Source organism: Falco rusticolus, chromosome 5 (genome assembly GCF_015220075.1).
Source record: "Falco rusticolus isolate bFalRus1 chromosome 5, bFalRus1.pri, whole genome shotgun sequence".
In the NCBI taxonomy this organism is placed as follows: Eukaryota; Metazoa; Chordata; class Aves; order Falconiformes; family Falconidae; genus Falco; species Falco rusticolus.
Genome location: NC_051191.1, coordinates 46,564,230 through 46,581,883, shown reverse-complemented (window position 1 = coordinate 46,581,883; position 17,654 = coordinate 46,564,230). Strand labels below are relative to the sequence as shown.

General features: G+C 35.6%; 1 protein-coding gene across 1 annotated transcript in view; it reads left to right on the top strand.

The window, feature by feature from the left end:
- The window catches only part of CFAP54 (cilia and flagella associated protein 54), a 116,402-nt gene that overhangs the window by 4,831 nt on the left and 93,917 nt on the right, over positions 1-17,654 (top strand). The window contains exons 2-8 of the mRNA XM_037389711.1: positions 752-857; positions 4,664-4,807; positions 6,933-7,104; positions 8,930-8,988; positions 10,302-10,445; positions 10,876-10,989; positions 11,085-11,186. Of these exons, the coding sequence (XP_037245608.1) occupies positions 752-857; positions 4,664-4,807; positions 6,933-7,104; positions 8,930-8,988; positions 10,302-10,445; positions 10,876-10,989; positions 11,085-11,186 (841 nt within the window). The remainder of the gene's footprint in view (positions 1-751; positions 858-4,663; positions 4,808-6,932; positions 7,105-8,929; positions 8,989-10,301; positions 10,446-10,875; positions 10,990-11,084; positions 11,187-17,654) is intronic.

Here is a 17,654-nt window from a genome sequence, read left to right as displayed (position 1 = left end):
GCTAAAATAACAGGCAGATGCAAGAGAAGAGCATTGCAATGATTGCCAGAAAACCTATTTTAATAAATGTGTCATCTGCTTCTCTCTGAATCCTACCCTTTATGATCTAAAATTTCTGAACATTTCATACCAAATGCAGTTTATGCTAGAGGTTTTCTAATGACTTTCTTCTTTTGTGATTCATGGTATAGCTCTACATACCATGAGCTCTATAGCTCCATATACCATAACTCTGTGGTTTATTCCATGGCTACCAGTTCCCAAGTTTGCTGCTACCTGACATGCAATGTTATTTTGGGATCTTTTTTTCCTGCTCTTCGCATCTGTAGTTTCCAGCCCAATAATTGCTGTGAGCTGTAATTCACTGAGTTTCTTTAAATTATCAAATTGTTTCTTCAAACAGAACCTCTCAAATACTAGCTGAAAGGTGGGACAGATTTTCCACCTGTGACCATGTTTGAACAACGCAAGGGGATTAATATGAAGACATCTTAGTAAGAATTTACACAGGAGAAAATTAATTCCATTTTAAATGTGTGATAAAAACTGGTGACAGAAATGAAACCCAGAAATGTCCTTGGCTGCTTGTTAAAACTAGTTTTAATGATCACTTGTTTTGAAATACGTAGAGGTTCAAATAGATTTGGAAGAAAGGAGTTTTCACAATTAGAAGTTTTCTTTATTTGTTTACTTGTTATGACAGGTCTACTGTCAGTTTAATCTGAAACCTTTTCTCCTGTATCTTTTTTAGAGCAAATACTTTGTTTAATATCTGGATCAAATATAAGCCTCGACTGCCAGAGTGGTATTACAATGAAAAACTTCTGAAAGTTGGTGATTCCCTTGTTCAGATCAAAGTAAGTCATATGAAAACAGAAAAGGCTCAGTCACAGTCTGTTTCATTATGTTTCTATGCTGCTTTAATTTTTAATATTTTACTGTAAACTTTAGAAACTAGCAAAAACTTTTACAAAGTAATTCCAGTGAGAGTTGTTGGTTTGTGTCTCTTGCTTATTATTGTAAAGTTGCCCTGATTTTTTTATATTTACTATATCTGTATTTTCTATGCACCCATTGCCTTTTTGAATACCCCAAAATATTTCTTTAATATTTGTTTGATATGTCAACACAGCAGAGTACAGTATCTGACTACACCTGTAGATGCTGCTTAAACACAAATAACAATGATAGAGCAGTGCTGGTTTGTTCCACTGAAATGTCAACTCAGTGCTCAGTTAACCAAATGTGAATGTAAAGAATTGTCAGGAGAGGAACAGAGAACAAAACTGGGAGTGCAATTACACATTATACAACTATATCTATCAACAATGGTCCTGCATCTTGAATTCTGTGTGCAGTTTTGGTCTCCTCAGAAAGGGTAAATTGCAACTAAAAGAGATTCAGGAGCTAGATTGTTGAAGACTTTGAGAGTATTTGAGGTATGTTACACTACGTGACTCTCTTTTTATACTCTTACCTGATCATCTGTTACTGGCTACTGTTGGAGATGGGATACTGGGCTAGTAACTATTGGTCTGACTCTGTAAGGCTGGTCTTATGTTATATTCTTATATAATATTTGTCCTTTATGTCTGCTGGGAAAGAAGCCCTCAAATGTGTGCCACTTACCACTTCAGTGATATTTGTGTCAGAAGATCATGTTCTAAAAACTGGAGTTTTCAAGGATAATTACTAAACAACACTCAGAAGCAGCTCAGAGATGCAGAGTTGAAATCTAGTTGCAAGTCATTCTTTTTAGGATTGAAGAAGTATGTGTGGTCCTGAGTGATACAGTTATGAAGCAGAAATACTGAAGCGTTACAGAATTATAGGTTAATTTATTTTAAAGGTCCAGCACTTGAAAAGTTGCTTGGGGGAATACACCTAAAGTTTGTAGACAATTAGCATAATCTAGAGTAAGGGACAGCTCCTAAATAGATGCTATCTGCTTAATGTGATTTTATGTTTGTAATGATCCATCCCTGGATTTTTCTACTTTTTGCCATAAACATATTGGAAGATATTTATTTTGTCAATAATACTTTCCTAGCTTAAAACCTTTTTCCCAGTAAAGAAGAAAGCATAATTGGAAATCTGTCAATACAGTTTGAGGGGCTGTCTTTTGGAGGAACATACCCAGTGAAACTTCTTCTGCTATTATGTCCTTCATTTATGGAATCCAGCAAGGATAAATGCCATTTATGGAAAGCACATATATATGTGGCTACTAGGGGAGCTTTTCGGCAGACTATGGCAAAGGTATGAGTATCATGCAGATGTTATGAAGTGTTATATATCCTTCACTGCATCTGCCCTAAAGAATTCCCCAGAAGTGGCCTGCCTCCTGAGTCAAGAACAGCAAACTGAAGCTGAACTTCAGCAGCTCTCAGCACTCACTGGTAGGTTGAGGAAGGCATATACAACAGTCCATAACTGTGGAGTAATTTTAATTGAAGGTAGGGCTCATGGTATAGGTTTAGGAATGCTCACAAATTCTTAAGGAAGTTTGAATAACTGCATTAATTAATAGCCCCTTCATTGCCTGGGCAATTCCATTCATGTTTTCTTCATGTTCATGTTTTCTTCAAGTTTTCATAGCTTCTGGGCCCTAGGAATTTCTGGAATATTACATGAAGCTTTTAGTGCTTGGAAGCTGCTTCTCTCACAGAGTACTCAATAAGGTTATTTCAAATGCTTCAAACCCTGCTTTCTGTACTTTACACTGGCTTATAGCACAACTCAGATGTAGTAATTTGGTCCTTATATTCAAGATGCTTAATGACCTGGCCCTAGATTGCCTAAAAGTAGTCTAGAATTCCGAGTAAAGACTTCCGCTTGCAACTTCAATCCTCTAGTGTAACGTGATTTTTTTTTATAGTAAAGTTGTCAATGTTGTTGAAAAAGTAGTTTTGCTGGCCAGCCTAAATATTTGAAATGAGTTCTCTTTGGAACTCCCATTTTAAAGTGCAGTTCTTTGACTTTACAAATTTAGTTTTCATTCTATCCTTTTATTTCCCTGGAAGAAAGAAGAAGAAAAAAAGTGAGATGAAAGTTAGTTACAAATTTTACTGAAAGGATGAATGTTCTTAACACCAAGTGCTGTGATAGGTGAGGTAAAGCCTATTCCATAAATACCCCTCATGACTCCTAGTTGAAAACCGCTGACAACTATTTTAAATTTCAATCTGCCTTTATGTTGTATAATACTTAGTGATGTGTAGTCTTTAAAAATGAATTATTGAATATGAGTAGTCAGCGGGTAAGCACCGACTTTCTGTCCTCATGTTATTTTTTTAATGCCTTCTCAGTTTAGATTCCTTCCTATTATACATCTGCTATGTATCTTTTAGGACACACCTAAATTCATTGTGTCATATCGGTTAACCCATTAGTCATCGTACTGATCAGTACTGACTCATTTTTTCCCCCTCCCTCTCTGCCTGTATCTGCCTGTTATCTCTGGCCATATTCAGGTATTTGAAACTGTTTGAGGGAGAAGCTACCTTTTTGTTATACATCAGCAACTAGCTTAATGGTATTCTGGTCCATGACTTTGGATTCTAGGAGTTACTATAGCCTGAATCTGGTATTAGATTACACACGGGTCTGAGTGCCCACAGCACTCAGTGAAAGTAAAAGTAAAAAGTAAAAGTTTCTGTGTATGGCTACTGCTTTCACACAGTGAAGAGGACAATATGGCCATGTGAGTTAGACTCCTCAGATGATTAAAAATTCAAGGTAAGTGTTACTGTGGTGGTAGGATTTTATATTGAAAACAGTGAGTGCAAGGAAATACTTCTGAATTTTCTGTGATTAAACATTAAAGGATCATTTTTGCAAATAAAAATTAGTTACTTTTTCCCCAGAATTTGTCATGACTGGTGTCATGAGAGGTAGAGAAACCTCTAGATAATATTTACTGCAGGAAGTGGTGGAGGTGATTCAGTAAATGACACTTCCACATCTGAGTCAGAGCTGAACTATAGTCTCAGCATGATGTTACAGTGGTTCAACATGCTGCTGGGGAGCTCTATTTTGAATGAATAAAGCTCAACATCCTGTTTGTTAACCATTCTTACAGGCCCAGGGGCAATTTCTGGTCTGCTAGTGCTGACTTCTTGGCCATACAGAAACTTCAGTTGTCACTTGTTTCATTCTTTTTTAATGCATCTTATTCTTTGTCTTTTCTTCCTCTCTGCTTTTTACAAAGAAAGGTTTTGACATCAGGGAAACAAGGGAGAGAGAAGTGATGATGTCTGTATATTGTTTATAAAGTTCTGCATTATGAAGTACTTTTCTCAGAAGTGTAGTATCATTATCATTACTGTTGCAAAGCTGGGACATTCCAGGAACCCTTTGAGTTTATTACATTAGCCCAGGATCATACTTCACAGCTGTTCTCTGATATGTCATATTTCAGATTAAAATAAAGAGAAGCTCCCAAACCACAAGCTCCTCTTTTAAGTACCTCAACCTTTCTTATGCTGAGTGTTCACATTAAAAATTACATTGGTGAATGTTTGTATTAAACTTTACTGTTTCACTTCCAGCTGCTCTTTCACATTGATACTTTTTTTCAAAAAGATAGTAAAAAAAATCATGTTTTATAGAAATTGAAATGTAATATACAAATTATAAAAAGAACATATTATTTATTCTTCAGGAATATAAGTTGGCGCTTCTACAGTGCTATGGAAGATACCTTCAGCAGTTTGTTTCTATAAACCTTGATGATATAGATGATGTGCATCAATTTACATCCATCTTTTTTCCAAATGGTTTCAGAGACAAAAATGCAGTACTTACGGTAGGTTGGGGGTTTTTTTTGTTTTTTGTTTGGTTGTTTGGTTGTTTTTTTTTTTTCAAAGACATACACAGATTCAAAATAAGTAGCCTATTTTATCCTCCATAAATGTTCTTCATATGAATTAAATAATAATATTAACTAATATTTAACAGTTTGTCAATATAAATTGTATTGAGGTTTAAGTCATATGTATGCTATGATCATTTGGAGTTGGTGGACATTTTCAAGAGAATGTAAGTGTTTACGCTTTTCTGGCATAAGCCAACTATCAACTGAATGTTAAAAAGGCAATTTTCTCTGAATGGGTTATTCTGTAACTGTCTGCAGCAGTTTTTGCTCTGAAATAGTTGCTATTAACAACTGTCAGAATCAGGATATGGACAAAATTCGATAACTGTCCTGCAGTTGTAGAAATTTCTGTATGGTGTGATCTAAGAACTGGGCAGAGTGCAAGAGAATTAAAACATTCTACAGCAATTTGTACCATAAATGTGCAAAACTACTACATGTGAAAAAAGGCTCATGACAGTAAAAAAGCAGCATGGATTACTATCAATAGCTTATTTGCTCACTATGAACATAAGAGGCAGAATGCTGAACAGTTTTGTGAGTGCTCTAAGCTCTGGGAAGCTAAGTGATGTCAAGGGTATGTTGGCATTCTTTTGTGTTAATTGCTTATTGAGGTAGGGGCTTTTAATTTATCATTTGTTATCCATTGAAGAAAGTATTTCAGTAGGTGTAAGGGGAATGCTAAAAATGTATTAGATTTTATCTTAAGCAGTTCTCTGCTGAGAAGCTCTATTTTCAGTACATGGTAGATACTTCAAAATAAACTAATTCAAGTTATTTTGTGATCAAGAACAACAAAAGGAAACTGTAGGCATCTCCTGTGTATTGAGCTAATCAAATTCATATTCCTCTAGTCAGAGTTAGATTGTAAATAGGTGTTTAGTGAGGAGAAAAAAAAGCAGAGAGTTTACTTAAAAGCTAGAAGCAGATGTCATGATAGAAGAGATACACTTTATTTTTGTTTTGTTTTGTCTTTCAAACATAGTTCAGCTTCCTAGAGAGATTATGATCAAAGACTATGTTAATTAATTTTATTTTGGTTTTTAAAAAATGGTTTGTAAATAAATCTGAAGTTCCAGAGATGGCTTCTCCTGTTTTCTGTATGTCTGCCTAAACTTTGAACCAATCCTGGTGTTATATGTTGTCATGTGTCTATACTAAAATACCTGTTCTACCACTTGGCCTTTAGACACTGAGATAGATATACCTACATTTTCAGGTATGGAATCTAATTTGACAATGATCTCTCCAATTGGAAATGGATAATGCTAGTGTGTCAAATGATTACGTCTAAAGGCTTTGTATGTCAATTTTTTTTGCCAGAATTCTGTGGCTGGCTATTGTTTTGTAGTGTAACACTAAGGAAATAGTAGAAATAGAGTTCCAGGGCTTGAATCTTCCAGTTTCAGTGAATTAACTGCAAAAAAATTAATATAATTTCAAATATTATCAGGTTAGCAGGCTTCTTAGAGGTTGATAAGTACTGACTGGTCATGTCCTACTTAGCTCATTTTCTCACATGTTGGTTTGTTCAGATGATTCTGTACTCCAGACAAGACTGAGATCACATCATGTTAGGCGTTACAAGGAAGAGAAGGAACAATGCATCTGTAGAGGAGAAAAATAATGGATGAGAGTAAGGAATAATGTGTCTGTGATACAGATGGAGAGCTGTAGAAAAGTTAAGACTTGCCTTAGTTTCCAGGGACATCTACAGAGAAGCCAAGAATTGAAGCCAGATTCTTTGAGTATCAGTTTAATGCCTCTTCAGTTCATCCCTTCTCCCTACACCCCTTTAGGCAGCCCTAGTGCACTGGGTGCATTTTCATCCTAGGACACAGTGGAAACTCACTCAGGCTAATGGTACAGCAACCTTAAAGCTTTAGGACTTTCTCCAAATTCTAATGCTCATTTCAACATCATGCTGATTTGTTTTCTGGTATGCTTGATCTTTTCATATGCATCATTTTGTTGTACTTTGCTGATGTGAAACTGACATATGCATCTATTTTATCTCTCTATATATTAATTTTATGTATATTTCTATGTGTTTTAGTTCCATGCTTTGCAAGAGAGAAATGTTTGCATTTATCAGATGGTTTGCAGCAGTGACAGACATCTGCAGAATCAAGAGTCCCTGAAGACTTGTTTCAATGTCTTGTCCTCATTACGACTCACTATGCAAGTGGCTCTACCTCAGGAGAATTTGTGTTGGCTTATCTACAATGGTACCTCAGGCTTTCCATTTACATTTCTTTGCTAAGCAAACCTTTTGAGGGAAACTATACATATTCTTTAAGGTCAAACCAAGATAATGAATAAAACTCTAGTTAGTCTTCAATCACAGTAAGGTTTTCTTATTTTTTTTTCTAAAATATGGATTTATTAAACTGAAGTTTCTAGTGTTCCTTTTTCAAGTGGGCTGTTGTAGAAGTAATAGCTTTTTTATCGTACCTGTGGTTAGAGTGTACTAACAAAATGAAATCTAACAGCATTTTAAAGTGAACCCTGATTGAAAAAAAGCCTCAAAAAATTTTTAATCAATAAGATGTTTGTGTTCATGAGTTTGGGTTAGTTTTGGGGTTTTTTTTTTTTTTTTGAAAGGGGATTGCAGATCTAAGAGTAGAAGATGGTTGTCTGAATTATGTCTTTCCATTTTTTAAATGATAGAGTTAATAATGACACTATTCCAAAAAATACCATATGACATTTAAGAATTTGAATCTCTGTATATGATTTTAGTGTGCTACATACCAAAAAACCCCCAACCCAACAAAAAACCAAAGAGGAAAAAATGAAACTTCTGTGAAGTAGGTACACAGAGACTGGTGTATCAAGATTTTTATTTCAAGAAGAGCAATAATATACTTTTGGTTTGAAAGGCAATGCTATTTACTCAAAAGTAAAAAGGCTGTTATTACTTTGCTCTACTATGGTCAGCTGTTGCAATATAAATTGAGACAATAATGTGGTTTTAATTTAATTTTGGAAAACGTACTTTCTCTGAGCTTTAATTGGTCAAAATTCTTATAATTTTGTTTTGCTGGGACTGCCGTTGCCATCAGTCTCTACTTTTGAGGTCTGTTTTTTGTTTGACTGTTTCTGTGGGAGAAGAATTAAAATTAAAATATACTCACCTGGCATTCTTAAGTCCCACTACCTCTGTGTGGGACAGGTCTCTGTACCAAGCCTAGCTAATAATCTAATCTAATCTAATCTAATTAGAAGTTGGCAATAACTCAGATTTTCCCCAGTTCCTGACCATTTTTCTGCAATTTCTGGCAATAGATTTTGTGCCTTATTAGAGATTTGACTGTTAAAAGGAAATCTTCTTAATGCTTGCTCCATGCTTATTGGGATAATAATACCCTTCTAGCTATGACAGTTGACATTGTGATGCCTCCCACTGCCATAGGTGTCCCATTCTGAATATTCATACAGACAGAAGAATAGTTGGGTTTTTTCCCTCCAAGAACTGCAATATCTTTTATACTTCTAGGGCTGATTTTTGAAATGCAATTTTGTGACATAGCCTAAATTAAGATTTTTTTTGACAGGATTTTATTTGTAAGTAATTTTGATGCTCTTGAAAACTCTAGTCACAATTTTCTTCATTTAAGTTATCATACTTACTGTCACATAGTAGTGGCGTTGTCTGCCAGGACAGTGCCATGACAGATTAAAACAATTATGTAAGGTAAGATCTGTGAGGAGAGGTAATATTTTTTTTTTAAGAGCCTGGCATTTGGGGATAAAACTAAGATTTTTCTCTCTGTCTGTTACTTAATAAAAATTTTATGTAGTATATTTTTAAGATTTCATTCTTCTATTATACTACTTCATTGTATTAGTATTTTTGAAGCTAATAATGCCCAAGAATTTAATGGCTCCACCTTCTCTAATTTAAAAGTAGTTATAGAAAAATAATTAGTTTATTTTTCAGTCTCTGGAAGTAACAACCCAGTTATTAAGAAAAAGTTTCAGTTGGTTAGTTTAACAAATTTAATGTAGGATTATAGAATTTGCCTATTTTCTATTTTTTCTTTTTTTCAGGTACTCTTCATATTTACACCATATGCAGACGTTTGATGATGCTAGGTCAGTCTGCTAAGGTATGGCCAAATAAATAGAAGCATTTTAAAAATTTACAGAAGATTTGAAAATACACCTGTATTTTGCATAACACTATACTCTTGACTTTTCTATAACATTGTCATTGCCAAAAGTAGCACTTTTGTCACAAGGGAATAAAATGTCTAGATTGCAAAATAGCTGATTTCTAAGCCCTCATGCCTTCATGATTCTGCCTTTTCCTTAGTTGTGGAATGGAGCCCAGCATAATGTCTTGCTGGTGTTTGAGATGAGGTATGTTGGACTGTTTCAGAGGGTTCTCGATGCATATTTTTTTTTTTTTTTTGACAACTGTATCAAGTCCCAGGAATTGGTCGTTTGTTTCTTAAGATGTGGAAATGTACTGACACCTGGTGGCAAGGTTTTCAGTTGTAAATACTTGACAAAAATAGACCTGGCCTTTACCCCTTGCCCTTTTTTTTTTTTAACTATGAATGCATATTTTTTCTTGGCTTTACTTTTTTCTCCTAAAACTGGAAGAGAGTCTGACTCAGCCTTAATCCAGTATATTTTCTTGTCTGCTGGTTATATTAATCTTTCATCGAGCAGGAGAGAGTTTTTTTCTCTTTGAACATCTCTTACTGAAATCAGAAGTGATTTAGCACCTTCTTTAACATATTCAAGTTTTTACTGTACAGAAAACAGAGGAATTTATTGTAGGTATATTTTAGAGTCTTTAAATTCGGACAAACAGAAAATCTGTATATTGACTTAATTTAGGATTAAGGTTGTGCATATTTTGGGTACCTCAGGAAACACCTGACCCAAAGAAAATACAAGGGGAAGATATTGTTCTATCAGTTTAGTAGGACTTCTTAAAATTAGACTGCTGCAATGACTATGATGGCCCTCATGTTAAGAGCTGATAGTGTAGTTCCATGGTTGTAAAATAATTCAGGCTCAGCCTGTCACCAAGGAATGCAGACTCCATTGCATTCCGAATAACCTTGCTGATCTAGCTGAAAACTAACAGAAAAAAAAATGGTCACTAGAGATGACACAAAGGAGAGGGCTATCTCTCATGATAAGAGCAGATGAGAGGGAAGGGCAGGACCTTTGTCTGGTGGCAAGGCTGTAGTGAACTGGAATGGTTAAGGTAGTTTGGAGGCTAAAATATAATACTTGACAACAGTTTCAGATGGGAAAAAACCAATAATATGCAGAAGAAATGCTTCACAGCCAATAAAACACATTACAGGTGAGGATAAGTCTTTGTATGTGTTGTTTAGTAATAGCAAGTGTATTTATGTAGGTTAAAATGCATTCAGTTTGAAACTGGATTTCTTCAATACAGGTCCTGGAATATTTACTGTGGGCCAGTATATGTATGGAATCATCCATTCCACTCTTATCTGTACATTATTTGACGTGGAGATCCACCCTATATACGGCGGTTTCTCAGTGTTATTTTGATTGTCAAGCCAGCATTCATGGAAAGGTATCCCGATTTATCATACATAGCATTTCAGATATGATCAAATGGGAAATAAATATTTATTTAAATATTCCTGCTTATTATCAGTTCATATGTATTTAGAGTTCTGTCTGTATTCCAAAATTCAACTACAAAGTGGAGGTGTGTTTCCACATGTAAATGCGTAATCAATTAGAAGTTAAATGTAATAATACTTTGTAATATAATCACAGTCATAGACTTCCAGCATTAAGTAGTGTCTAGCTCCCATTCACATATACAGAAGGTATTTTGCAAAGGTTTTCATCTCCTTTTCAGTTATTGTTCATGACCTGTCTTTGCATTGCAGCTCTTTGTAGTTGTCTGAATTCAAGAATGATATAATTCTAAAATTAAGTACCAACATACAGAATATGAAAACAGAGTATAACTATTTTTTTAATGCTTCGGACAGATATTTGCTCGCCATGGTCTGATTAAAATTGATGAACTGAAGCAATTAGAAAGCATCAGTTCTTCACTGGAAAACTCAGAGACAAAAAAGATTTTTAGAGAAGCCACTCTAAAGGTATCATTCTACAATTCATTATAAACAGGTAGAATAGTTACAATCTATGAACAGAACACAACACAGTTATTTACTTACTTTTTTCTTTGTGTCAGATGTCAGTAATGATTTTCAAGAGAGCAGTATATGAGTCCAGAAGAAAGCCAAAACGCTACTTTCGACCTAAGTTAAGACTTAGCCTGAAAGAAGCACAAAACGTAAGTCAAACATTTTGTGTAATCCTTCTATTTGTTTACTATTTGCATGGGATGAATATGTGATATAATTCTGCTTAATACACATGGTGCTATTCACAAAGAGAAAGTTTTACTCTTTCGGTTTCATAGTTAACATAATTTATTATTAAAATTCAGAACAAAGTTGACAAGAGTCAAGATGTAGTAATTACTACTTTGGAAAATAGTGATTGTTTTCCAGCATTTTTTCCTTTAGCAATTATGTTAGCAATAAAAATACAAGAAATCTTGTTCACATTCATACCAAGTGTATGGGAGTTCTGAGTTTGCCCTGATGTGTTAAATTACTGTGAAGAAAAAGGGGTACTTTGAAAAAAAGCTATGTGTTTTTAAATTTATTTATACTTAGAATGGAGAACTCTCTTAAGTCTTGAGAAAGTATTTTTGAAGGCCACTTCATGAATTAGAGAAAGACATTCAGGGTACAAAGTAGACTTCTAAGGAAGTAATGAATTTCCTCAAGTTTCACACTTTCCTTGTGCTGTTTTCAAGCAGTGTCAAAAACGAGTTATCCATTGGGATAAGGATTATAAATAAGCAGAGAAAATGCTTTTTTGTGTGAGTGCATTGTCCCTTTTTTGGTCAGCATGCAGACTTCAATATATCAAACTTTAGCAGTTAATTTTATCTTTATGCCATTATGCTACTGTGTGGGTTCATAATGTTTATGCATCTTACTTAAACTGTATCACCCATTTTTAGTCATGAGTTGGCAGGTCTTTCAAATTCGAGACCTTTCCTAGATACAGGACTGCACAGATAGAACAGAAAGTTCTCATGTTGATTGAGGATGCTTTTGTCTGAGTGGTTATTCCCTTTATGATGGACAGGTGGTTGTTCTGTTTTCTTACTGTTTGCAACTGTGATTTAAATAAATTTAATTATTGCAGTATTCCGTAGGAAGCTGGCAGAGGAGAGTGACTGAAAGTACTAATCAGCAAGCTCCCCAAACCACGTTCTTTTACTGGAGTAATATTGCCTACTCATTGGGATGCTTTGCACCCATGTAAGCAAAAGATTGTGACCTCTTTGCATTGTGACACCCTCTTGTGATAAAAACCATTATTCTGTGGAATGTTCTTAGCTGATGGTGGTATAACTGTAGATAGTTTGATTTTATTAAGTAAATTATTTTCTTTTGCAAATACTGCATTATGAAGAACAGTATCACAGGAGTAAGGATGTTGGTTGAATGGGACTCCTGAAAGTCATTTAGTCCAGCCTCTGACTTGAAATATGACTTTTGCCCATGATATCTCAAATTAGATGTGGCTTTGTCTTCAAAACCTTCAATGAATAAGATTCCCTAGTCAATCTAGAGAACCTCTTCCAGTACTGCCCTACTTTCCTAGTTAACATACTTTTTCTAGTGTCCAGTCTGCAAGTCACCCCTGATGCTTTCAGAATCATCTGAAGTAATCTAGTCCAGTCCCCCAAAGTTGAAACTGTGGTCATTACTCCTTGTTACACTGTCTATTTCTACTCAGAAGAGCTTGGTCTGCTTAATTTTATCACTCTTCAAGTAGTTGTAGGCAGCTATTAGGTCACCCATTAGCCTCCTGTTTGCCAGGCTTCCTCAGCCGATTCTTTTGTGGTTTATGCCCCTAAATATCTTGGTAGACCTCCATGGGACCCTGTCCTGTTTCTTAGCATCCTTCTTACACAAAGGAGCCCAAAACTGTAGAGCCCCATGAGTTCTAAGTAACGGAAGAAAATAACCTTTCAGTGTGTTGTACACTTCCCCTAGTGTATCCCAGTCTGAAGTTTGCCTTCTTTGTGACAAGAGGACACTGCTGGCTTAAGTTTAACAACCAGGTCTTTTTTGGCAATGCTGCTACTCCAGAAGCTGGTTTCCAATCTGTAGAGATGTATTACTCCCCAGATGCAGAGCTTGGCACTTCTCCCAGTAGAACTACTTCCTCAAGTTTCTCAAGGTCTCCTTGGACTGAAATTCCATCATCCTTTAATTCTTAGGATGTAGGTATAGATCCATTACATATGTACCTCATAATATAACAGCAAAATTGAGGAACCTTTGCATTTTTAGAGAGACAAAAGGAACAAGATACTACAAAATGACATCACCTTTGCCACAGTTTATCTAATGCTAGAACAGATTCAAACATTCAGACCTGAATTAATAGTTTTAATCTGGATTTTTTTGTTCATAATTATCTAATTTGTTCATAAAATACTTTGGGATAAGCTGTATGTAAAAACATGTACTGCACTAGGTACAGTAAAGCTGAATCAAAAGAACAATGATGTTTTTTCTGTCTTAAAAAAAAATTAATATTGGTCAATTTTTATTTAATTATTTCTTTGCTGTTACTCCCTAGTATGTTAGGGTTTTTTTAAAGAAAATTGGCTGTATTAGAAAGACTTAACAGAAGCAACTAAGATTGTTCATTTGAACTACTTCTGGTTAATAGTAAAATTATAATGAAGTTATACCAAAATGTTACAGATATGATCTGATTGTATTGAACACTTCTGTTACATTAAGTTACTTATCAAAGCCTTTTGAAGTTTCAGTATTCATTTTCAGAATGAAGTAAACTTACTTCAGTTTCAAGTATGAATTGTAATTAATATTGAACAGCTGTGTGGACAGCACAATTGACCTGTTTCAAAACTTACTTACTGGAAATATCCAAGATAGGGCCCGGACTTCAGCATGTTCAAGTATGTGTGGTTTGCACATATAAGGGTACTGGTCAACTTTCTCAAGGTCAGTTGATTCTGGAAGACTTCTGAAGTTCTGAATGATGGTCATCTGAAAGTCTGGCTGAACCATTAGGATATTAGGAACTCAACATGCTTTCAAATAGGGCATCTGCTCATCAGACACCTGTCAGGTTAGTAGGAACCTTTGTTTGTCACATAGCAGGAATCTCATATATCTGATCTCCAGAAGCTTGAAAAATCTTCAGTAGCTAATTTTGTTTGGCAGTATGTTTGACTGTCTGACGAAACCGAATGCCTGAAGTTAACAACAAATTGTTAGAAATTACACTGTTGATAACTCCCCCACTAAAATATTTTGCTTCTAAAATGTGTCATAACAGTTTTCATTACCTTATTTAAGAAGGGATTATATTGAATGTTCATATTTGTTTCTGCATGCCTTTTGTAGTTTTTTACAAGATTTGTTGAATGACTTAAAATCTGAAAGCACTGTTTAAATAATTATTTCAGAATATTTTGTAGGTTTATTAAGTGTCAAGTAAATGCAAAAATATGGGAAATTTATTTTTGCCTAATGTTTTGACTTTCAAAACAATTTCCTTTTTAAATTATACTACATTGTACAGGTTCTATAACAGGTAGAATAGTTATATTTAGAGCTCAGTCCAGCATGTTACAGAGTACATTATGCTTGGATTATCAAGGAATTAAAGCTCTTCCTTCTAATCTAGTATGTGCGCAGTGGAATATGGTTTTGTACTTAAATTACCTCAGAAAAGGGAAACAAGCTAGTCTAATTATTTAGTTTGTTAGCTTTCACTCTGAGGTTCTTTTACACCAGTGCAATATTTGTTTTCTGAACATGAAAAGACTATGCTTATGCAAAAATAGTAGTAGTAAATTACATGCCTATTCTGCTCTGCATTTTAATGAAGGTATTTAAACAAAACCTGCAATTTGTGCTTATCCTATCCTGGAATATATGTGATGTATATTGCTTTCTGCTTGCATAGATCTGATTCCGACTTGGCTCATAAAAACAAATCCACAGTGTGTGGAAAAAGATATATTGAATACAATGACACAAAACATTAAAATAAATGTGTAGTTTGCTTTGATATTTTTTTAGTCTGCTAACATTATTATGATATTTATTTAAAAAAAATGTTGAAAATTTGGTTTTGAGTTATTTTGTTAGGAGAATGTGCATCACAATCACAAAATGGTTGAGATTGGAAGGGTTCACTGGAGGTCTTCTGGTCCAACCCCTCTGCTCAAGCGGGGCCACTTTGAGCTGGTTTCCCAGGACTATGTCCAGTCAGCTTTTGAGTATCTTCAAGTATAGAGACTCCACAACTTCTTTAGGCAACCTATATCAGTACTCAGTCACCCCCAAAGTGAAAAAGTGTTTCCTGATGTTTAGAGGGAACCTCAGATGTTTCATTTTGTGCTCATTGCCTCTGGTCCTGTCACTGGGCACCACTGAAAAGAGCCTGGCTCTGTTGTCTTTGCGCCCTCCATTCAGGTATTCATATACACTGATGAGATCCCCACTGAGCATTCTTTTCTCCAGTCTGAACAGTTCCAGTTCTCTTAGCCTTTCCTCATAGGGTAGATGCTCTAGTTCTTTAAACATCTTCGAGGCCCTTCTTTGGACTTTCTCCTGTATATTATGTGTCTCACTGGCGAGCCCAGAATGGACACAGTACTTCAGGTGTGACCTCACCAGTAGAGGGGAAGGTTCCTCTCCCTTGACCTGCTAGCAATACTTTGCGTAACGCAGCCCAGGGTACTGTCAACCTTCTTTGCTGCAAGGGTTCATTGCTGGCTCATGTTCAACTTGGTGTCCACCAGGACCCCCAAGTCCTTTTTTGACAAGCTGCTTTCCAGCTGGGTGGTCCCCCAGCATGTACTGGTGCATGGGTTTGTTCCTTCCCAGGTGCAGGACTTTGCACTTTTCTTTGTTGAATGTCATGAGGTTCCTATCAACCTGTTGAGGCATCTCTGGATGGCAGCATGACCCTCTGGCATATCAGCCACTTCTCCCAGTTTTGTGTCGCCTGCAAATTTGCTGAGGGTTGTGGGAGGCATTGTCAAAGCCTTTACTGAAATATAGGTAGACAACATCCACTGTTCGCCACTGCTCTACCAGGCAAGTCATTTCAACATAGAAGTGTATCAAGTTGATCAAGCATGACTTCCCCTTCTTGAATCCATGGTAACTACTTCGGATGGTTTTGTTGACCTTCATGGGCCTCAAAATGGTGTTGTGATTTAACCCCAGCTGGCAACCTAGTACCACACAGCTGCTCACTCACAATTTCCTGTCCCCTGGTGGGATGGAGATGAGAATTGGGAAAAAGGTAAAACTCGTGGGTAGAGATAAGAATAAATGAATATATAACAACAACAATTGTAATGGAAAAGAGAGAGAAGGAAAGAGGAATAAAATCCAAAAGGAAAAAAAACCCCACAAATGATGCACAATACAATTGCGTACTACCCACTGACCAATGCCCATCCAGTCCCCGAGCAGTGATCACAAGGCCCCAACCAACTCCCCCAGTTTATATAGTCAGCATGATGTTCTATGGTATGGAATATCCCTTTGGCTAGTTCAGGTCAACTGCCCTGGCTGTGTCCCCTCCCAATTTCTTGTGCCCCTACAGCCTCCTCAATGTTGGGGGTCTGAGAAACTGAGAAGTCTTTAACTTAAGTATAAATATTAGGTAGCAACAACTGAAAACATCAGTGTGTTACCAACAATATTCTCATACTAAATCCAAAACATAGTATTTACTAGCTACTGAAAAGAAAATTAACTCTATCCCAGCCAAAACCAGGACAAATGGTTTCTAGGATTAGTTGCTCCATCAGTATCCGATATTAACTATCTTTTTTGTTTACTTTTACTATACTTGCAGCAGAAATAGTTCCTCTTGACAGATAGTTATAGTATTGATGAGGCTGGCTCATTATGTAAGTTATTTGAAAACAAAAATAACTCATTAACCTTAATACTTTACATGCTGTCAGATATTGAACAGATCAGTCTTTTTCCATCAGGAACACATCTGAGCTGGTCTGTAATTTGGAAGCTAAAATAAAGGATGTGGATCCAGCAAAGCAAGAAAGAAATTCCCACATTTTTGTCTAGTTAAATGTGCCTAGGAACAGATCTGGTGGTTTTATTTAGGAAAGTTCCAAATAAATAGAACTGAAATGTTGATGGATTATGAGCAACATTTTAAAGTAGCGTATCTCTGATTTACTTTATGTCTGGTAGTGGTTTGATAACCATGTAAACAAAACATTGAAATAAAATTTTAGAATATTTTCTTACACAGATATCTGATTTCTTAGTAGTTAATACTGCAAATACATTTTAGTGTGTTCTGCCTTGTAATTTTATGTTATGCTGTTTGAAATGTGCAACTGAGAGACTATAATAGTATTTCACTTTCACTGCAGTGCTGAGCACCCTAATCTTTCTCTGATTTTCTGCAAAGTGGGTAGGACTTAGGTCTTTATGGTCAAGTTTGTATTATTATAAGGAGAGATCTGGGTGGCTTTAAACTACATGGCCTTAATACTCTCACTTATAATTTCTATTGTATTGTTTTCTAAGTGAAATACCACGCAGCAGTGTGGTTGCTATGAAATTATGGCACTTGAGTCCTGTACCTGCGCATGAGGTTTTACTGTGTCTTTGAAGCATGAAATTCATAACAACAATATATA